General features: G+C 40.6%; 2 protein-coding genes across 2 annotated transcripts; both read right to left on the bottom strand.

Moving 5' to 3' along the window:
• Nucleotides 1-2,895: 2,895 nt before the first annotated feature.
• On the bottom strand, nucleotides 2,896-17,023 carry sec63 (SEC63 homolog, protein translocation regulator). The gene is made up of 20 exons (XM_044049261.1): nucleotides 16,758-17,023; nucleotides 15,280-15,379; nucleotides 13,134-13,248; nucleotides 12,937-13,049; nucleotides 12,780-12,841; nucleotides 12,368-12,426; nucleotides 12,152-12,202; nucleotides 11,928-12,036; nucleotides 11,622-11,716; nucleotides 11,374-11,506; nucleotides 10,599-10,691; nucleotides 10,199-10,344; nucleotides 9,966-10,113; nucleotides 9,701-9,783; nucleotides 9,454-9,522; nucleotides 9,203-9,358; nucleotides 8,933-9,106; nucleotides 8,178-8,378; nucleotides 6,751-6,855; nucleotides 2,896-3,711 (listed from the first exon to the last, which is right to left on the bottom strand). Exons 1-20 carry the CDS (start codon nucleotides 16,879-16,881, stop codon nucleotides 3,574-3,576), a joined length of 2,274 nt encoding a protein of 757 aa, XP_043905196.1. The 5' UTR covers nucleotides 16,882-17,023; the 3' UTR covers nucleotides 2,896-3,573.
• A 2,022-nt stretch (nucleotides 17,024-19,045) lies between these two features.
• On the bottom strand, nucleotides 19,046-22,584 carry iyd (iodotyrosine deiodinase). The gene is made up of 5 exons (XM_044048630.1): nucleotides 22,326-22,584; nucleotides 21,643-21,849; nucleotides 21,371-21,530; nucleotides 20,377-20,533; nucleotides 19,046-20,028 (listed from the first exon to the last, which is right to left on the bottom strand). The coding sequence occupies exons 1-5, from the start codon at nucleotides 22,462-22,464 to the stop codon at nucleotides 19,846-19,848; spliced, it is 846 nt and encodes a 281-aa protein (XP_043904565.1). The 5' UTR covers nucleotides 22,465-22,584; the 3' UTR covers nucleotides 19,046-19,845.
• Between the last annotated feature and the right edge of the window lie 912 nt (nucleotides 22,585-23,496).

Raw genomic sequence — 23,496 nt, 5'->3', positions numbered from 1 at the left:
AAAAAAAATATGAAACATTCATTCCCAAAAGACACAAGTGGTGATGGAAACCGAGTGAAAAGCTTAAGAGAAACTTGTTTTTATCACTGAAGGACGTTAATATAATATTCAGTGCATTTATTTCAGGCTACATACTAGTTTTAACATTTTGTTATCATGATTAACAGCAATAATAATAATAAACAATAACATAGTGCCGCCACTGACGATGATATCATGAGGTCTGTGGAGCTGCAGAAAATGGATGAATGAGATCATTATGTTGTCATCAGACAATAGTAAATGCATTTTAACTGCAGCAGCTTCACAATAAAAGTTTAATTTGTTTTGTTTTTTTTATTTTATAACTGAACTGTTAAATACTGAAAGCGTGATTATCTTATAGAGGATTTAATGCTTCATTTAACATGTTTGTTTCTAAATAATCTCCTAGAAAGAAAAATGATTTGCAATTTGACCTGAATATGAAATATGTGTAAAACAGAAATAATCAACATTAATTAATAGTAAAGGTCCCAATAATGAATGAATGTGAAATAATATTTACCGGGGTTTTAGCTGGGCAATTCATTTAATGGAAAATCATCTGCAAGTGAAAAATAGACTCCGTTAATAACAAACCAGTAGAATAAAGTGTAAATTAATTCATTTATTTATTCACGGTTTGTCACCTTTATTATTATATTCATAGGCTGGTTAACCTTTAGGCTCTTGCAAAATGAAGTTAAATGAACACAACAGTTTTATTTTGAAATTTTAAAGAAAAAAAAGTTCTTATGGGTTTTCTTATTTTTGTTTTTAAAGTCTATCATATTAAGACCTATTGTTGTAAAAAGAAAATGACATCACTTTCAGCTATCCTTAAAACAAACACTAATAAATACTAATAATAATATTTTTTGAAAACCACATTTATCCTAATATTCAGCCTTACAATGCCATTGGATGGTAAATGTATCAGAGGCCTCATTGAACAATATCTAAAAAGGTGAAAAAAAATAGTTATTTGGGGGATTTACAGGGTATTGTTTGGTTTCCATTTGTATAATATTTAATAGATTTGAGCAGGATTCTGGGGCTGCAGTGTCATCTTTAGGCCTGCAGAGGGTGACAGTCTCCCTGTGTAGTAAGAAGTCACTACTCAGCAAGCATGATGCCATGCTGTGTTTAAAGTGTAACTAAAGCCCTAAACCGCTTTTCCAGGTAAAGACCGGTGTATATGGATATCTAGCAATGTTGTTTATTAATCTAGGTGCAAATCTACATAGTTTTAGGTTTATTAAGGCTTTAAGAAGCAGTTACTGCATGTGAAATGCACAAAATAATCTAGTAAAAAAAAAGAAAAAAAAGAAAAAGAAAAATGACCGGCTTCATCCAGCACAGGAAGTCAACGAGAAGCATCTCTTTTAAAAGTTTTTATTTGAAATGATTTTAAATACAAATAATATATTTTTCCATTTACAATGACAGTTCCTTTGTAAACAAAAGTGGCAGATCGATCGATAGTCATTGGGTTGTCTGTCCAAACATAGACGGCCTGTGGGGCCAGGAGCCTGGACAAGGTCTGTCATGGGAGAGATGGTGTTGTATTTAACCTCACTGCAGTTTGTTTGTTTGTTTGTTTGTTTGTTTTTTCCACACAGCGTAAATCACTGATGCTACATTCTATTGCAGAGCGATAAATACTCAGAGTACAATATAACCTGTTAGCATACACCTGCTTTGAGCACAAAAAACAGGAGGGTAGAGTGTGCGCGTCTGTCAGTCTGTGTGTGTGTGTGTGTGCGTGTGTGTGTGTGTGTGTGTGTTGTGTAGGGTGAGTGTGCCCACAGATATTCAAAACAATCTCTCCCACACCAATATGATCCTAGATACTGAAATAATAAACTGTTGGAAGGATATTCAGGGTGAACTGTTATCTTTTGAAAACTGAACTGTTAAGATGTCGGCATACAAAGGCGGCCAACAAAGCCGTACAAGGAAGCTCTGATTTTCTCCCCCCCCACTCAAAAGGTTGCAATGGAAGAAAACAAGACAACATTTGTCAAAACTACATCTTCAACGGAGACAAAAAAAAACCAACTGAATTTCCAGCCAGCGCTAAAGACAATCCTCCAGTGAAATAGCAGTTTAAATGACCAGAGACTTGCTTTTCCCCAACAGGTTTTTGTTCACGACACTTCATCATTCAGTGTTTGACATTAGTGTGTCAAGAATGTCGTACTCCAATCCCTGAAAGAGCCACAAACGGACTCTTTAATACCAGACAAAGCTGTTCTTATGAGAGACTTTGTCCTGGCAGCATCAGTGATATGCATCAAGTCTGTGGAGCCATGGGTTAATTATCACGATTATTTTTAAATGGAAACAAAAGGAAAAACACTATTAACTTCTTTTTTTTACTTTTATTTTATTTATTTTTTTAAATCAAACATAAAACTATTTTTTTCTGCTCTCCCAAGAACCACTGGTGCATAGCACCCAAACATATGTATGTTGTGGTATTTTAGTTGTATCCATAAAGGCCTTTTTGGACAAGGATTATACACTGGAATGTGCAAAAAAATTGAGAAAGAAAAAAAAAAAGAAGAGGAAAAACCACAAGTATGTATGTATACATATGGATATCAGTATCTGAGCCCCCGGGCAACAACTTCCATGTCGTTTGTGAAGAAAGAAACTCTAACACTGAAAGCTTTGTCATACGATTCATTTTACAAGTCGCCTGCTTTAAACTAAAAAAAATGTTTCTTTCAGTTTGATGTGGGCATCATTATCTATCTGTAGACACAGCCTCCTTCAACATATAGCGAGTACAAGCACGTACAAGTGAATGGCTGTCTAGCATGACATGGCTTTGAGTCTTTGATGTGATTCCTAACGTGTGGGGGGCTAAAGCTCACACTTCTGCAGTTTTCAGTGTGCAACAGAAAGTTGTTGGTGCCAAGTGAGTTTAAAAAAAAAACAAAAAAACAACAACATGTGTTGTGCGAGAATGAAGTCTTGCTTACAGAAGTTGCGTGTTCTTGTTAGTTATGCACACAGAGTTATTAGCAGGTTGCATGTCCCCCCCCTTTCTCCCGCTCAGGGACAAAAAGCCCAGATTATAGGTCCTCCAGTCCACAGTGTGACAATCTTTCATACCTGTACAAACACATACGAGGTAACAAACACACGGCACACGCACACAACACACCCTCACATGCGCACACCAACACGCACACATGGGGCCAGGTATAAGTATTCACAGAAATCTCTTCCGCCGGCGACAGGAAGTGAAAGAACAAGTCTCTGTAGAAAAGAGAGCAAAATGGTCACAGTCCAGTCCATCAGTCTGCGTCACTGTCAGGGTAAAACAGACAAGAGGGAGGAGGGCTGTGTGTAGATTTCCCCGATAATTCAGTGTGTGTAAGTGTGAGTTGTGTGGCAGGCAGGGCTTTGCTGCTCCTCATTCTCACTGCTGAGTGCTGTTGTGGGGTCAAGGATGGTTGGCTGTGTGTGTGTGACTGTGTGTGTGTGTGAGTGTGTTTGTGTGAATGGTGCACGAGCACATGTGTTGATGGATCCCCGCTCTCAGTCGTTGTCCTCGTCATCGTCCTCGCTCTCTTCGATGCCGTCGCTGTCCTCCTGCTCCTCGTCCTCCTCCTCTGTGTCGGGGATATCCCACTGCGGGTGGTTGTCCAGCATGGCTTTGGCCTCGTGGACCTCCAACTGCAGGAAAACACGAGGGGACACAAAGTTTAAATGTCGAGGCTACGTTCAGATTACCAGACTGAAAGAACAACGTGTTTCGTATAAATCATAAGACACTGACACAGTAACACTTTTAGGTATGCAATAGACTTTTATTTTATTTGGATAAAGCAGATATTTTAAAAAACACATAACTGTATTATAACGCAGCATGAAATCAGCTTTTTGTCAAGCTAGTACACACAAGACTGTAAAAGACAGCGTTAGAAATTAATAGACATTATATTGACTTGAATTCATTTATTTGATGTGGTCTTATCCACAAAACTACCTTAATGGCAAGGTGACGATTCTTCTTAATATTGAGAATTAGTTTTAAAAGGAAAACATGAAAGCCCTACGTCCCTCTCCATGGACACTGCAGAACGAGTGGAATTGTCTTCATCAATCTACTGGCTTTTATCTGAGAGACTGCTGATACAGGAGTCTTCCCCGTCGCCGCAAGTTAAGTCATCAGACCACCTCAATCCCAGACTACTTATTTCCACATCATCCTCTTCTTCACATTGTTTTGGGGATCCAACAGACGGAGGGTTATACGGTTCACCATTTTGGTTGACTTCCACTTCAGCCTCAGCATCTAAGAATTGTAGTATGTCGCTGTCATCAGTGACGTACGAAAAACTGCTGCTATAGCAGTCGCTGGAGTTCTCCTGGTCGCCAACAACAGATTCATCCTGCCACATAAATCCTGAGCTACTACTTTCCTCATCCTCATCATATTCTCCTACAAAACACTTGAGGCATCCATGAGGCAGTGGGTCGTCCTGCTCAGCTTTCACGTCGACTTGCACTTGAACCTCGGCATCTTCTGGGGATTGTTGTACTGCATCGTTGTCACTGACGTGTGAATACCCACCGACATCGCAGTCACATGAGTTTCCGCTGGCACACGAAAAACTGCCGTTTTCCTGGTCGCTAACGGTAGATTCATCCTGCCACATGAATCCCATGCTTCCATCCATGCTTCCATCCATGCTTCCATCCATGCTTCCATCCTCGTCACATTCTCCTCCAAGACCCCACATGTGAGGCAGTAGTTCATCTTCCTCGCCACTCACGTTGACTCGCACTTCCACCTCTACAACCTCCTGGGAACTTTGCACTTCCTCGTCATAACTGGCACACAAACTGTTTTCCTGGTCGCTAACAATAAATCCTTCCTGCCACATGAATTCCATGTTACTACTTTCCTCATCCTCATCATCACATTCTTCTCTGAGACGCTTTCGGCACATGCGAGGCAGCAGGTCATCCTGCGCGCCATTCAGGTGGACTTGCGCTTGAGCCTCTGCAACCTCCAGGGATTGTTGCACTTTGTCGTCATCACTGGCACATGAAAAGCTGCCGTTTTCCTGGTCGCTAACAGTAGATTCATCCTGCCACGTGAATCCCACGTTACTACTTTCCTCATCCACATCACATTCTCCTCGAAGACGCTTTCGGCAGATGCGAGGCAGTACGTCATCCTGCACGCCATCCAGGTCGACTTGTTGCACGTCGATGTCACATGAACATGAATAACTGCCGACACAATCACTGTCAGAGGAGTTGTCCCAGTTATCTGGAAGTCGACCCCACCCACTGAATTCCACTTGATCAGCATCTTGGAAATCCGAACTGAATCCACGACTGCAACGTCTGCAGTGTCCAACGTGCTTGATGTTCCTCTCTTCAACTACGGCAAATGGAACAGTATTCTGATCATGGCGATTGTCGACGCCGTCACCATTGCCATTACAGTTGACGGAAACACTAAAAAGTTCATGTTGCACACGAACAGTGAATTGACGATGAGATTGACCTCTTCTCTCCATTGTAGGCTCAAAAATCTTTAAAAATTGTGCATGGGTTTGAGGTATCTTGTTTCTTTCTGCATCCAATCGTCCAGTACACTAATCTTCTGGTAATGTCCAGGCTGTAGACTGTCCTCTACAGTTTAAAGTTCTTGTCTTCTTGGTCTCTATATACCCCCTTCTTTATTACACTTCAAAGGAACAAAGACAAAAAGTGCTTCAATTTGTCTTTGAACTATATTTTATGTGCAATAATGAACTGAGAAGGGCAGTATTACGCCTCAAAGTGTACAGAAGAAGAGGTGAGGGCAGTATTTCACAGATCAAAGGACACAGTTTAGTTTAGTCCTTATGTCCGTTATTTAATAAAACAAACAACTGTGGCGAATAATTTCATACTGTTTAACTGTGGCTTGAGAGCTTCCAACTGTGAAGGCAGCATTACACCTTTTAGTGCACAGCCTGCCAGATATTATTAGGAATTTAGCACAAGTCACTTTACATTCAGATCCCTTAATCACCTTAAATGTTGTGGTCCCTCCTTTCTAGTTTGCCTTGCTGCATCAATATTTTTTAATGTTCATAGTCTGTCAGCCTATGCTGCTTCTCCTTATTTGTTGATGTTGTTATTAAATACTAAAATACTAAATACTTATTATTTTAATTACCTTTTCGTTTATGTATTTGAATGTTTCATCATGTTAATCAATCTATGGCTATAATCTAGCATATGTACACATTGAAATAAATATGAGTTAGTGGTGTTGTATGGCAGTTGGCATCCATACTGTTGCATTACTGCCCTTCCAATGTGAACTCAATCTATAATATGTATGTAAATATATATGTATTGTATATATACATATATATATTATATATATACACACACATATATGTATACACACATCTCTCTCTCTCCCTGTATATATATATGTATGTATATATATATATATACATACACACATACATACATATACACACATACATATACACATACATACATACATATATATATATACACACATACATACATACATATACATATATACATACATACATACATACATACACACACACACACACACACACATATATATATATATATCCTGAACATAGTGACTCAATGCTGCCGATGGTGCTCAACTCCATGACGGTGGAGAAACACACACCGGTCAACTTGCTCACACACAAACACACGCACCTTCAGTGGTTTGATCTGGTCCAGTCCCAGGAAGGAATCAGAGCGAAGGATGACAGAATACTGGTAGTTCCCTGTTTTGGAAGGAGCTGGAAACTTCAGCTCTACCTGCAAACATGCACACGCACACATTAGATCTTAATTAGAACTGGCTTACTGACACTACTCCAACTACACTTGCTTTGTGAGCACTGTCACCAAGCAAACCATGTATCCTAACATAGACCCAAGACATTGTTGCCAACTATGTTAATGATCAATTTATTCATCCCCTACATGAGGGTTTCTGGAGGAGTTAATCCCAGCTGACATAGGTGGGGTACACCCTGGACAGGTCGCCAGTCCATCGCAGGGCCTTAAATCTATTTAATTAATCACGGTTATTAGTCATTGCAGCACCACTAACATGTAAAGATGATAAATGATTTAGAAAATAAATAAATAACTCACTGATGACACATAATCTAGCTGCACCTGGATGTAGTGAGGTAGGTTATTAGAAATTACCCACCGCACAACGATCCCAGCTGTAAATATTAGACCAACATAACCCCAAGCTGTGATTACCGTGTCGTACAATTACGTATCACAAACATCCAATTATTAGCACAATGGTGCTAATTATTATGCAGTGTGAGTGAGGGGAATGAGCACAGCTGCAATTTACTGCTCTGATTTATTTATGAAAGCAGCCCGTCTGTCTGCCCTCCCCAAAAACACATCAGTCAGACGCAGCACATGAGCAGTCGTGCGAACACAAACAGAAGGAATCACTGAAGTCACAGCAACGGACTGTGAATACGTAACATATGTGCGGGTCACCTCTCGCTATTACACTCCTTCAGAGCAGGAACAGCTCGTCAATCAGAGCAGGCCTTTATTAAGCTTTTACCTCACAGTCAATGCTTGCTGTTGCTGGAGAACAGCAGGATCAGCGGTGCAAATTAAAGACACACTTGGGTGTGTGAGAGACTATGAATTAAGCGGAAGAATACTGTATTGATTCTATGAAGTGCAGTATTCATATGGAAATATTCTCGACAGTGGTTATGTGTTGTGTTTAAACCTCCAATCACTCGCTGGCAAAAGGCTTTCAAGCACTTGACTCTCTCCCCCTCATTCCATTCCTCACACAAGACAAAGAAAGCATTATATTATTTATGCCTACAATTTGGTCATTTTTACAACAGGTTTTTCTTTAAACAGACTATCTTAGGAAGAAATATCGTAATATGAAGCCATTCTTATAACATATTGTAATGTCACCTGTACATAAGGGTATGTTAACAACATTAAAAAAAGAGATGATTTAATCACAAATTATAATGCCAAACTGTACCAATAGAATACCGATCGTCAGTCAAGTCAGTCTACTGCTAAGCATCAACCTGTCCAAATAATTTAGGGATCTAAAAACTATACACACTCACCTCCTCTGAGTCTTTAAGTGTGCAGACATGGTAGGGAACAGAAACGAGGGTCTGATCCCGGCGGTCAGCGATGTAGAGCCACCACCACTCCTGCTTCTCCTCGGGGAAGTAAAGGCTGTAGACGGGGTGCGTCACCTTTGATTTGGTCTCGAGCAGGGCCCTTTCTCGCCGCTGAATGCTTTGCTGCAGTGCTTCCCACTCCTGACAAGAGATGCGAAAAGTGAAGGCTGACTTTCTTTTCCCTTTTCCACTCTGGGTTATATGTGAATGACAATCGCGAGTAATGACGCATTCAAAAGCAGCAACAACGACGACAAAGAGTCTCATTATGATATGACATATAAAAGGGGACCATCATGGCCTTACATACAGTAATACTACACCGCATTCATAGCGTGTACACAATCTCCAATTGTCCGAGCTGTGATTTGACTGGTGCCATGACACTTTTGCCATGAACAAGAAATTCACCTGCACACACCTTGGATGATACTAGCTGTCAATTACACTGATGTCCACTCATATGTTTTTACCATCTGTTTTCCTCTAAATGGGAACATCATTTACAAAATTGACATGATGTTCTATTGAAGAAGACCTGAAACCACAGGTTGGGAGAATTAACTCCTCAGGAAAAAAGTAGGATGATTTCAACAGCAGAATCAGCCCCTGTCGTCTAAACCGGACGACCTCATCCCTTTTTATGTACAATATATGACTACAGTAAAATGCACTCCTATATAAAGTTCCCTGACCTCCTCGTCGTCACCAGCAATCTCATCCACCTCTGTGTCGCTCTGCTTGTCACTGTCCTCATCTCTTTCACTGGGAGAGTCCTTGTTAGTTTCGCCCTCGTCTGACTCGCTGCCTTTGTCTGAGGCATCCTCCTCCTCCTCCTTTGCTGCTGCCGGCGTTGCTGCTACGCTGTCCTGCAACATTAACGTGGACAGTAGGAATTTATCAAACAGGCAGTGAGTGTTTTCTGATTATATGAGAGTCTTATCGAGTTGATGCTGGACACGTACATTTCCTGCCACGTTGCCGTTGGCCTGTTTGGATTTGGCAGGCACGGGAGTTGTCTTCTTCTTGGTTATCTTTTTCTTCTTTGACTTGGCTGTTTTCTTTGCCCCTTTGCCCTTGTTCTGCCACACTTTGGTTTTGGCTTTATTAGCATCTGCTTGCTTCACATAAACATACAGACATACACAAAAAGGTCAGGAACACTAAATGACTGAGCTGTAATATGTGTGTGTGTGCGTCTGTGTGTGATCCTTACTGCTTCCTCTGTAGTGGCGGCCTCCTCTCCTGTACATGGTGTTGAATCCTGCTCTTTTTCAAACATGTCCTACACACAGAGAAGCAAAAAAATAACAGTGCACTGTGTTAACTGTGTTAACAGTGCACTCTAGCGGTCAACCATGGAAATACATGCACAGGAGAACAGTATTTTTGTTTCATATAAAGACAAATAATGCTTTATTTTGACAAAATGTCAGCGTTAACCAAATCCAAACATTCCTTACCGCCATCCGTTTTCTGGTTAAGGTGACGGTCACTGTGACGATAGAGCCTGCTGTGATGTTATTGCTGTCTTCATCATCAAGGACTGCAGAGAGAGAGAGAATAAAAGCAGCTTTCACAGTTTTCAAACTTGTCTTCATGTCCTAAATTATTCAACTCACATCAATAAGATCTTCACCATACTTTATAATTAACCAGTAGCAGCAGACTATCTGTGCAAGTGCTGATGAAGCTGAAAGAGTGCTATGTGTGGATTCTGGGACTAACCTTGCAGTTTCGTGTCCATGTGGATGTGAGGGAAGCTGCTCAGCACAGCCATGACCTCATCGTACTTTTCTTCCCCCAGGTAACGCAACATGCTGCGTCTGTCAGAGTCCTTCAGACTCACCAGATCCTGAAGGCTTCGAACTTTATACTGGAGGAGTGAAGAATAACAAACATTTATTATAAAGTTCGCCGTCAAACAGTATGTGTGCACCAGGCAGGTACGGGACAGGTACCTTCTTAGAGATGCAGTAGCGGAGGTGCTCCTCCTCAAAGTGGGGCAGCTGCAGTAGTGGTGATTTTGACTCCTGCAGACCCTGCACTATCATCTGGGTCAGCTTCATACAATTCTCTATGGTGACAAGTCGAGGAGCATGGAAACCTGAAACAACAAAGATTAGCATTAACAGAGCATCAAATCTTGACTCTAAAGAAACACCAAGTTCAACTTTTGACACATATTTTCGTCGGGAAGCCTCTTTCAGATGTACTTAAGTGGGCAAACTGGTTGACAGTAGTATTGCAGATACACGGGAAGTTGCATGTTTATTTGCCACCACCAAATGTTTTTAAAGATTCAAATTTGTGACGATCCTATTGACAGGATTTAGATATATGTTTATAAAGTGCATTTACCTCCTCTACTGTTGGCCATCATTGTGAGCTGACAGCCAACGTTGATCATCTCCTGCAGGAGAGCCGGACTCTTCCTCACCACAAACCTCTGATCTGGGAGCAGAAAGACACATGCATACCATGTTCTAAGTAACCTGTTGACTGACCTGCAGCTTTTAAAGAAAGAATAAATATTTAGAAAGATTGTGGTTATGAAGAAATCCTAGGGCTACTGTCTCAACATTCATTTGGGGCTGTGAAACCATGACATGGATTTGAAACCACTTTGTAAATATAGCTCTGAATGCATTCTCCCCATAAATGAAACCACAACCGGATGGTGCAGACTGAATGACAGGATGACTTCTTCTTTGTGTGTTTACATCCTTAAAAAGTGGGCTAATTAGCATCTTTTATAGTATACAAAAAAAGGACTTGTTTAGACAGCTAGTAATAGCTGAGCTGCGGGGACTTTTCCTCTGTATAGCAGTACTCCTAAAAAAGTAAACAAAGGTGATTGTGTATGTTTTCTCGAAAATGCCTGTGCAGCAACTCTGGAAAAGTAAATGAGTTGTTCATCTGCAGCCTTGGAGAAGTACAGCATCACATGGAGCTACACATGCAAATTTACAGTGAACACATAAACACACAAGGTTTAGAATTCTGAGGTAGACTGTTTCAATAGACACTGTTTCTGTTTCAAGAGAACATGTTTAAATTTATCAGCTAGTGCCAAATATTGCATGAAGACTTACAAATATAAATGGCAAATATCTATTTATTTTTGGTCTCCTACCTTCCTCCAACTCCTCTGATATATCCATACGAGCCAGGTGAGCAAGCACTAAGACCCTGGCCTTTAAACTGTAAGGATAACAGAATGGAGGCTCCTTCTTCTTTACGTTGATATTTCCTAATTCTCGGATCAACTGCAAAAAAAGGCAGGACAGGTTTGGATTAAATGCCCTCTCAAATGATTTACTTTTGATTTGTGGACACACAGACGCAAAAGTCGAAGCACACAGTGCTGGTGTTGTAAAATACCTGTGGCACTTCAATGTTGTCCGTTGGTCGTATGGTGGCTTCTTTATTGCTGCGGGGGTCAAACTCAAATGCTGCTGTCAACACCATACCCAATCCTGTGGTTCATATAAAGTCAGAAATTATGACAGGTTCCAAGAGGTTGACAAAGTAAGAGAAAAATGTCACGTGTAAAGTGGATCTCAAGCTTTCTGACAAACACAATAATTATATTATTCCTAAAGTAAACCACTCTGACAAGGTGATGATTAACAAATACAGTTCTAATCAAAACTAGAATTGATAATCAAATTATGAAATTAAACTCACGCTTCATGTTCATGTTTGGTGTCTTGTACATAAAGTGCATGAAGAGCTGAGTAGTATTGATGAGGATCTGGTCTCCACTGTAGCGGATGGAGCGGTACCACCATGTGCCCTAAGGTGGGAAAAACACACCGGAAAGCCGACAAAAGATATGAGGTATAAGAAGAAAACTGGGAGCTATTGAGAACCTTCTGTTGTATGGAGACTAACTTTAAATCATGACTTACCACAACAACAGGAAGGATGACCATAAATGCTAACCCATACACCAACAGAACCTGCAAAGAAAACGAAAAGAACCATCAGACCAAAACCTGAATTAAATCAAACTCAAATCAATGTCCACAGTGATCCAGGAATCATTAGTGTCTACTATTCAAATACAAAATTTAGGCGAATGAAGGAAATGTTCAACTACAATGACATAATCAGTGAATACATACCAGCATTGAGTTCTTCTGGTCAACAATCCAGGCGGGCAGGGCAATACCAAAGCTGGTAGCTAGAAAAAGAGACACAAGAGACAATTGACCAGAAAATCCTGATAATGTACAACTTAGTAATAAATAAGCTGCAGTGCTTCAGTGCATCTGCAACTGTTAAAAGCAACCATGGCTATAAGAGGTTGAGTGACTAACATCAAGCACAGGAGGTGTGTCTATACATTAAAATTTGGAATCAAACAATACTCAGTATCAGTATTGGTCTGGCACTGAACAGATATTAGAAAAGGAAAGATCACATACACGTTCCACTAATGGCAGATTGTAAAAATGTAAATTAAAATGGTGTCAGATGATAAAGATGCAAACATCATCCCTAATAAAAATGCAAAATCCAACTCCCACTACTTACCTCCTGGACCATCAGGGTTACCGTGAATTTGCCAGTTCTGACGCGACTGTTCATTGGTCAGACTGTGGAGGGGTGCAGAAAGTGATCACTGTGATTACTGAAATCAGAAGCAGTTTGGCTGTCCAGATTATGAAGTCACGACATGAATGACACTTACGCAGCATGGGCTTTGCTAATTCTCATGAATGTGGCCTCATCACCACCTTTGTCAGGGTGGAACTTGAGAGAGAGCAGACGGTACTGCTTCTTGATTTCTGACAGAGACGCACCCTGGAGATACAAATAATAAGATAATTACAGCAGCTCTACTGACAGATGCAGTCAAATCCAACTTTTTTTTTTGAAGGTCTTTACCGGGTCCAAGTTGAGGACCTCATAAGGATTGTACTCCTGGTACTCTCTGTCCAGCTTGGACACCTTGTACGCAAGCAGCAGGAACACGGCCCACCCAAATAGCAAGGCTGCTTTCCTGAGAACAGCAGCACACAAACAGGAAAGAAAATGTCACACACAAACATCTGCATGCCTCATTTTTGGTAGACATGTTCTTGCTGCGGTTCAAAGATAAGATACTGCTAATTATTCAGCAGAATCCACAAGCATGATGCTGTAATTTGATCGCAGATTAAGAAAGCTCATCATAAAGATACAGGCAGGACAGTTTCATACTGTTGTTTAGTAAATTCATCCAAGTTGATCTTGTTTCCATGACAATGGAAAAATCTGATGGCCTGCTCTGCAGCGTCTGTTGCCATAACAACGGCACTCTAGAGTTGTCAAGAGTATCTTAACCAGAAAACACAGGATAGATGATCACCATAATTATGATACAGCTGTGAAGAGAAAAACCATACCAATACGTTTTATGATCCAAAGAAAACCATGTTGATTCATACCACTGAATAAACATGACACACACGCTTCAGTCAGAAATGCAACAATTTAAAGAAACATTTTATAAATAAAATAAGCAAATGACAGAACCAGAGCAGAAAGTGGATGCATGAAGTGACACAAGTGACAAGGATAGGCACAGAACAAAGAGGATACTCAGACAGACGCACTGTAAAAGAAGGCTAATGAGTGAGAGAAAACAAGCAGAGCACTATAACACCCACACTTACATTCTGTAAGGAAATGGGGTCATGTTAAGTGCAACATTGAGTTTACACCAGCACCATGCGTCAATGTAGAGGTTTACACAAGAGAGTAACTCAAGCCAGAGGACTATGCACAACATGAACAGCATGGTCTATGGCTCATCTTCACACCACATTGTCACCTCTTCATCACCTGGGAACACACACTGAGACCATGTTCATAACTGAGATTAACATCCGTCCTCAGCTATGCCATCACAGCAAAATGACACTGTACAGGTCTGAACAGTCCTAATGTGTCACAGAAACCACATTCCTAAACGCCCTTGCTTGTGGGCATGCAAAAATACAATCGGTCCTAAGGATGGATTATAGACCACCTCCTCAGCTGCTGTCGCCTGACCAGAGGTAATTTCACTGTGTTCTTACTCTAATCTATTTGCAGCCTCAACATTAGCACTAATTGCCATATGATTTGTTTTTTCAAATGGTTAAAACTGTTTTCAGTGTCAGGAGAGTTTGATTAACTGCAGCTCTTCTCCTTGCACACACACAAAAACACGTCGACATCAGACACGTTTGTATGATCAGACTTAAAATCTTGCAAACAGTCATTGCATCAGTGTGTATTTAAAGTAAGGGCATGGGAAGTGTTAACAGGAGACACATTCAGAAAGCATTTTAATGTAAACAGTCATACTTGGCGTGACATGGCCATGATCGGATCACACATGTTAATACCAGATCTGAATTGTGCCTGTGTAATGTGTTGCACAACCAGCAGCAGCTCCAGTGATGAGAGGAGGATCACTGAGATTTCACAGTGCAAACAAACAAAACAAGGCAGGTCTCAATCAACAGAGGTGACGTGATGTTTGGCAACAAATGAGAAGGAACCAAACCTGTTATTACACTGAAAAGTGAGCAGAGGCAAACCACTCAAATTTCAAGTGGTAATCCATCCAAACTTACACTTTAATTAGATCTATCGGGTGAACATTGTTCCACAAATACCTATAAATAATGCAGGGGCCATATCAACTCAATTGAGTGAAGCAAAATTAATGCTGCTGTCAGCAGTGCTGTATTTTGGCTAACTCTATGCTAACTTCCTGTCCATTGCTGCAGCTAGCATTCTCCTCCTTCATTCCTATGTCATACCATTAATGTGTTTAGTGAATTGAGGGTTTTTTTAGCAACAAACAGCCCAACTTCAGGTGTCAAGAACACCACCTCTTTGTGAAGTTCTGGCTCCTGATTGGACGCAAAGCAGGGCCCAAGAGTGCTATGGAAGAATTTTTGAGAAAAGGAACCCTACGATGTTGACAATCATTCTATTTCCCAAAACCAGCATGCATCACGTATAATTCCACAGCAAACCACAAATTAACTGGACTTACTTTAGTGTTGGGACTATACTCTGCTGTGACTTCATTAACCTGAGACGGTACCACAGACATCTGCCATGTACCCTCCTCAGGCTCTTTAGACGTAGTTGTTCTGGAAAGGAAGGTGGATGTAAAGAGATTATTCACACACACAGTCAAACCAGTCAATAACCTAGAAATGTCTTATGTTATAAGCAGCTAAATAAGCAGCATAACTCATAAGCATAAAAGTAAAGGATGGCTTTAAATAAAATGTTCTGGGGATTTAGGTTATGGCAACGGGAAGAAACAACTACATTTAAGCGACAATACGTATCAGGATTTTTTATAAACCATTTTTAACCTCGGAAGATAGGGAAGTGTAATATGGGGATAGCCTTGATGGAGCTTTGCAATCTCTTGGTGCTTCTTCTAATGTGGAAGTGCAGTTTGAAATCAAGGTAAAAATTACATTTCTACCGAGTTGTGGATATACGTTACCCAGGCAGGATGAGGAAAATTACTTCTTTCAATAGTAAAAAGTAAGTCAAGAGATTTGAATACATTTGTTCTAGATCAACTTGAGAGAATATGTACTGACACAAAGTCATAGATTATGATTTAATAAGGCCCAGAACCACAAGGCAGGCATAAGGAGGTTTAGCCCCCTTAATTGTATTTTCAATACATGATGTGACTACAGCACTGTACTGTGCCTGTGACTTCATTTGTAATATTTGAAGTCATGTTCCAATTTAATATTGCTGTGTAGATCCAAAACATGGATTAACCCAAAATATACATTTTATGATGTAATGCAATGGTGAGAATTTAAAGACATGAACTGTTAATAATATCAAATGCTGACCTGGAACAGAACACTGTTGTGCAGAGACACAGCAGATGACATAGGAGAAATGGGAGTTGCAAAAACCTGTTTGTGCTATGCTTTCTGACTTTGACTGAATTGTCACCATTAATGAAACACAAGGCTTCGACTGTATTTTGGTGCTTTTGTAAGTAGCTTATACTCCAATTAATCTGTATGTAACTTTGAAACACAGATCTCATTTTGCTTAGCCTTTCCAAACCCAATCTGTTACATAACCCATATTGATACGTTCAATTGTTGACAAACAGATGACCACATAAAAAGATAAAGGCATATGCTAAAGCTTTACTGATTATTTAAACAAAATTGATATGAAGGGAATGTGTGAGTTAAGGTAGGTTGATAGCTGATAGTGGGTAAAGCAGAGTGTCAACATTGATTGACTTGTTTTAAGAACATCAGTGAGTGAGTCGTGGACTGGCTAACATCAAGTTAGTACATCATCTAGTTTAGCCGTGTAACCTCCGCGTGAAGCAGGCAACTAACCAGATTAACAAACAACGCTGTGGTGAGCTTGGACGAGCCATTGTGTTGTGTAAACACTTCACGGTGGCACTGGCTGGGGTTAGTTAGTCAGTGAGTTTAGCTACGTTAGCACAGACCAGACATTGGGCCTTACCAGCATTCTGATCCCGGGGCCAGATGTAATATGTGGCTGGGATCACAATAAGTCCGACGAAGGACGTTAGAAAATAGAAAAAGGTGTTGCCGCTGTCGTCGTACTGGAACTGTTGCCCGGCCATTTCGTAGCGGGGCTTGGGTCTCCCTTCTTCTCCACCACTGCGCTTCCCCTCCTAACCCAATGTGTGCGACTTGACAGACCGTTAGCTAGCCAGCTAGCATCAAGCCAAGACCGCTCTGTCTACTCAGTGGTGTACGTGGTTTACGCAGGCGCAGTGTGGATATTCTTCTTCGTTGTTGGCCGATTCACCTCTTTCACCCAGTCGTGCTGACACCTAGAGGTGACGAGGAAGACTGCAACGTCATTCTTATTAATCAAAACTACAGCTACGGATATCTGCAATTCAGTTTTTACTGGTCAAAATGACGTCACATATATCCGTAATTCAGTGTTTACTAGTCAGAATGACGTCCCTTTTGCCATTCATGTTTATGGGCTTTGTCATTCTATCTACAATTCAGTTTCAGATATCTACATCGTTATGACTAGCCATAATTCAAGTTCAAGATGTATTTAACTCAATTTATCCTCAATTGAAGATATCTACATTGACCTTTTTATTTTGTGTTAGGTGAGGGGGATTATGATTGTGTGTTGTAGGCCTTGGTTGCGGATTTTGAGGCCTTCAGGACGGGGGTAGGGGGCTGACAAATTTTGACAAAACCGACAAATGTAACGATTACTGTATGCATGGCCACGATATAAAATCTAAAAATTAAATATTACAACTAAAAGTAGCCTCCTGACTAAAATGGACTATGCAACGATGAAACAGTCAAAAAGAAAATTAACAAAAACAGAAGATGGAACTATGACTACACTAGTGTAAGGACAAGAAAAGATAACAGAATAAGCCACCCCCTTTCTATATCTTTTTCAAGTAATTTCATTTCAAATGTTAAGAGGTTATTATGTCCAGTTATTATGTATCGTATATGTATTGTTCTGTGTAGCAGAGTAGCTCACAAAATAGTATCCGTGCTCCAGTTTCTGTGATGAGAAGTAGCACATACAGAGAGGTGTGTTTTCTCCTGTTGGCCACAAGGTGGAGTATCTGCTAAAGTGAGCACTGCTCAGGAGATAAGCACACGTGTATGGCTTAAGGGACTGAGTACTTCCACCTGGGACTGAGGTGATGAGAGGAGTTTAAGAAAGAGGAAGAATCCAAATGGATTAAGGAATGAGGATGAGAATGTAGGAAAACCTTGAGCTGCAAATGAGAACTATGGACAGCAATGAAGAAGGATGGGAATATGCTGGGACAGAGGAGATAAGAACGATAATAAAGAACTTCAAACTGTGGAGGGCAGCATTACACCTCTGTTTACAGCCTGTTGGATATGATTAGAAAAAGAAAGATGGCCCCTTTAATTAATTGAGCAAGACCATATATATAATTTCTAAAACACATGAACACAACACATGAGTATAAGAATAAGGTGGATTAAACGGTTGCCATGATGTTACATCACTGCCATGTCTTCTTCATTCCAACTCGAAGTCTCTGGAACTGATTTTGTTCTTTTGATCTTCTTTGTTGTGATTTCTCAGTTGAAAAATACCAGTGAAAATGGCTTAGTGCTGCACTGAGGAACTTTGAACTGCACTGAAGGACTCTGGACTGTGATGACGAAACGCACTCAGCAAACAGTAAATGGCAAAAGGACAGTTTCAGGGCTTCTTACAATGTATATGATTATTAATATGTGTTAAGTGCTAATTAATAAGTGCTAAATTGGCTCAAATCTTACTTAGAAGATTGTGACTTCTTTGTCTCACTGGGTACTTATGAGGGAGCAAAAATGACATGTGGGGTCCCCCAAGGCTCCATTCTTGGGCCACTTCTATTCAACATCTATATGCTCCCACTGGCCCAGATCATGGAGTATCATAACATCTCCTACCACTCGATGATACACAACTCTATATTACAGTGTCACCACATGAATACACTCCATTACAGTCGCTGTGAGTGTATCCAACAAGTCAATCAGTGGATGAGCCAGAATCTTCTCTAGCTCAATGCAGAAAAGACAGAAGTCATTGTTTTTGGTCCCAAAAATGCAAGGCTTGAGGTCAATGACCAACTTGACTCAATGACACTAAAAACCACAGACCAAGCCAGAAATCTTGGTGTAGTTATGGACCATCACTGAAGCAGCCTATTATCATCTCAAAAGCATTGCACAAATTAAAGGATTTCTGTCTAAACAAGACATGGAAAAACTTGTTCATACATTTATTCTTAGTTGGTTAGATTATTGTAATGGTGTCTTTACAGGTCTCAGTAAAAAATCAATCAAGCAGCTGCAGCTCATCCAGAATGCTGCTGCCAGCGTCCTGACCGACAGCAAGAAAATGGACCATATATCATTGCACTGGTTCCCTGTGTGTCAAAGGATCGAGTTTAAAATCCTGGTCTACAAGTCACTGAATGGTCTTGGGCCTAAATACATGTTAGAGCTGCTTGTTGGTATGAAGCATCCAGACAAATAAGGGAGGGCAAACACAAAAAAATGTAATGCTTTAAATTGTTTTATTTCTATACTTGATTTTTTAAAAATTGATTTTGTTTTAATTTCCAACGTATTTACTTGCTTCTGTAAAGCACTATGAATTGCCTTGTGTAAGAATGGCGCTATACAAATAAACTTGCCTTGCCTATAAAATAAATTGCTTAAAGGAGCTATCATGTGACTAAATGAATCCATTACATGCCAACACGACAAATCTTTTGTTACTGAATTATAGGATATTGCTGTTCAAAAGTCATATTTTTTTCCTCATATGAATCACTGACTCCAAGTCAAAGTGGAAACTATTGCTTCATTAGACAAACAGCACACACATCCTTTGATTTTAGATGGATTTTAGTGCATCCTAACTTTCAAGGGAATATTCATATTTCAAAAGATTACAATTTTTTTCAATAGCTTCTCGACCCACCGAAGATTACAAAGAAGAATTTATTCAGCTTTTTTTTTCATTATACTTCATCCTATTTCCTCTGCACAGACTGAGTCTGTCACATGTACACGCTGATTTCATCCAGAGGCTTGCGTCCAAAATCAGGCACGGTGGCATCTTGTGCAGGGTAGCCAACAGGAAGCAGCATCAGCAGCTTCTCATTGACTGGCCTCTTGAGGAGCAGCCTGAGCCGGGGACCACAGTTGAGGGGAGTTGATGTGACAGTCACAAGACCCACATTCTAATGCACAAATAGAAATAAGAGGTAGTCATGTTTCATGTGTTCCATGATCTTAGGGACGGAGCATAGTAACAAACATCCGTATACAATATACAATACACAGAAGCTGCTCCCTTGGCTTGTGATAACATATACATCTTTTTTTTTTGACAGACAGACAGTAAAACAATTCACACGCTCATTTAAGAGTGGCTCATAAAAGTTTAGTGGCAGTAAAATGTAAACCAATGTAAATGTTGGTCTGAAGTGCATGGCATGCACTGCTTTGTACAATATATGGAACACATTCATGACCAATAAAACAGAGATAAAATGACCTTTGTTTTTATGTGTGATGTACAATAATACCTGCAGCGCAGCCAGTAGTATTCCGCAAGATATGGAGACACTGATTTCATTGTAGTAGTGCGTCTTTTTCTTGTTATTTGGTAAAATGCCGTATGTCTGTTTGAAGATGAGGATCAGGTACGGTGCAACATCCAAGTACTCCTTAACCCAGTTTGTCCTGCACAAGTAAATCAAGATGTGTGAAATTAGACTAAACTAATTATTTAGTAATATTAGTCTAACTACTTTACGTACATTAAAATTCACTTTTGCTTCCGTGTGTAACTTCTGGTAGCAGGGCCCCGCTCACACAGAAGGAGCACACGTTTATTGACTCAAAGACAATAAACGTATATATCTGATAGCGTCTCACCAGTTACACAAGCTGCTAGGAGTAAAAACAGACATGAACTTGAGCTTCTGCAGTGATTGACAGAGACGCTGCTGTGAGGAAGACACATCTTTTTCCTGATGCAGCTTTGTGAGAGGGGAGAGGCAGAAGCTGTGGCAGTGGCACAGCCTGAGGCTTTGGACTTGTCAGCCAAGAAGGCGGCAGTGACATCAGTCTTTCCTCAGATAAACCAGCAAGTCTGACTCCAGTCCGACTAAACGTATCAGATTATCAGATTAACATGTTTACATGACATTAAGAAAACCGCATTATTGTCTTAATCCGACTAAAATCTGACTTTTAACATGTACTGAGTGTCTTTGCCTCCATCCTCCCTCCATCAGTTGTGACTTAAAAACACATCACGCTGTGTGCAGCATGGGAATGTCACCACACACACACACACAAACACAAGGCTGCTATGGTGAGAAACACAGAGAAAGTCGTGTGGCGCTCAATCAGCATTGCGTGAACTCACGTGACATCAAATATTCCTGCAACTTCCATGACCAGTTCATCTTTGTATATGCATAGGCAAAGGTTGCGTAAGATATTTTGGCCACTGAATGCTGTGAGTCAGTGATGTCAGTGCAATAACATACAAATGTGTGGAGTAAGTCTTACTTTATTTTGGCCAAATCATGGACCCACTTTTCCCCCATCCTCTGACGGTAGTTCAACTCCTCCTCGTCCTCCACAATCAGCCTGATCTGGTGCTTCAAGTCTGCGTCGGATACCACGACAAACGTCCAGGGCTGTGTGTGAGCTCCACTGGGGGCGGTACCTGCCCACAGGAAAGAAAGGTGTGCAAGGGGAGTATTTAAAAATAAATAAATACACATTTCAGTATTTATCTCAGGTTATAGCACATTAACAGTTATTTATTTTTGATGTGCCTGCAGTGCGGATGACATTGTCAATGACGTCTCGTGGGACCATCTCTGGGCTGATGAATCGAACGCTCCTTCTCTGTTTCAGCATCTTGTAGAAATCCTTGCTTCTCTGCAGCATCGTTTCCTCAGAGTAGTGTTGCAGGGAGTAGGGCACCTGTGGATGGTCCTCCTCGCTGCCTTGTGAGTCCACACACTCGTCTTCCTCTAAAACTGATGACAGACAGAAAATACATACCCACAAACAGTATCAGCATTTTCAGCCTAATATTATGAGTTATCAGTTATTAGTGGGGAGTCTGATACACAATTTAAACAGAAAGATTATTTTATCAAAGGCTTTTAAGTCCATCGCTGCTCCCAATTGTACAGCCATGGAATATTGGTGGGTTGTCACTATTTAAAGTTTGTACTTTGTTCTCCCAGTGAGTCTAAACATTGCAATCTGAATGGCTTTGTTGACTTTGTTTGTTCTGAACATTAACATTGATTTACGGTGCACTGGACACAACTTTCCTGATGGACCAAGTCACTGTAGTCATATTATGAGTAATCTAAAACCTGAAATATGGCAGTTTATTCTGAAGGTGTCTAACTCCAGATATGGTCAATACGTCATGCATCAACATTGATTAACCGAACTGCAGCTAAAAGGATTCAACAACAAAAAGTTCCTGCTCTGCTCTTACCGTCGTCTCCATCCTGTAAATCGTCATCCACCCACGGTCTCGTGTCTGTCTTTGTCTCCCGTGGCTTCACCAGCATGAAGCCGATAACCATGCACAGGATCAGGAGCAGCACCGGCGTGAGGACGGTGAGCAGAGCCATGACTGTCTGCGGTACAGTCAACTGCTGTTCGGTCGAACAGCCGCGGTTGGATTACTGCTGCGCCTCTAGTAGCGTAAATGTGGTATCTATGAGGTCCTTAAAGGTACATAGATATACACAGACCTTCCTGATTTCTTATTTTTTAGCATGTTTGTTGTCACACTTAAATGTTTCAGGTCATCAAACAAATTTAAATATTAGTCAAAGACAACACAAGTAAACACAAAGCAGTTTTTAAATGAATGTTTTTATTATTAAGGGAGGGACAAAAAATCCAAACCTACATGGCCCTGTGTGAAAAAGTGTTTGCCCCCTAAACCTAATGACTAGTTGGGGAAAAAAAAGCAGTAGCGATAACTTGCAATGAGTCTTTTACAACACTGTGGAGGAATCTTGGCCCACTCATATTTGCAGAATTGTTGTAATTCAGCCACATTGGATGGTTTTCGGGCATGAACCACATTTTTAAGGTCATGCCACCGCATCTCAATAGGATTCAGGAAGTCTTCATTTTGTTTCAGAAGTGGACTTGCTGGTGTGCTTCGGATCATTTTCCTGCTGCAGCACCCAAGTTTGCTTCAGCCTGAGGTCACGAACATTCTCCTTCAGGATTTTTTGGTAGAATTCAGGGTTCCATTTATCACAGCAAGTCTTCCAGGTCCTGAAGCAGCAAAACAGCCCCACACCATCACATTACCACCATTACACATGCGGTGTTACTTTTACACCAGATGTAATGGGACACACACCTTCCAACTTTTGTCTCGTCAGTCCACAGAGTATTTTCCCAAAAGTCTTAGGGATCATCAAGATATTTTTTTGGCAAAATTGAGACAAGCCTTAATGTTCTTGTTGCTCAACAGTGGTTTTCGTCTTGGAACTCTTATGGTGGAGTCATGAACACTGAGGCAAGTGAGGCCTGCAGTTCTTTAGATGTTGTTCTCGGTTCTTTTGTGGTCTCTTAGAATAGTCGTTGCTATTGGGGTAGTTCTTGTCAGCTGGCCACTCATGGGAAGGTTGCCCACTGTTCCA

This window comes from Solea senegalensis, linkage group LG17 (genome assembly GCF_019176455.1).
Source record: "Solea senegalensis isolate Sse05_10M linkage group LG17, IFAPA_SoseM_1, whole genome shotgun sequence".
NCBI lineage: Eukaryota > Metazoa > Chordata > Actinopteri > Pleuronectiformes > Soleidae > Solea > Solea senegalensis.
The sequence above is the reverse complement of the archived record's forward strand: the minus strand, read 5'-3'. Positions and strand labels throughout refer to the sequence as shown.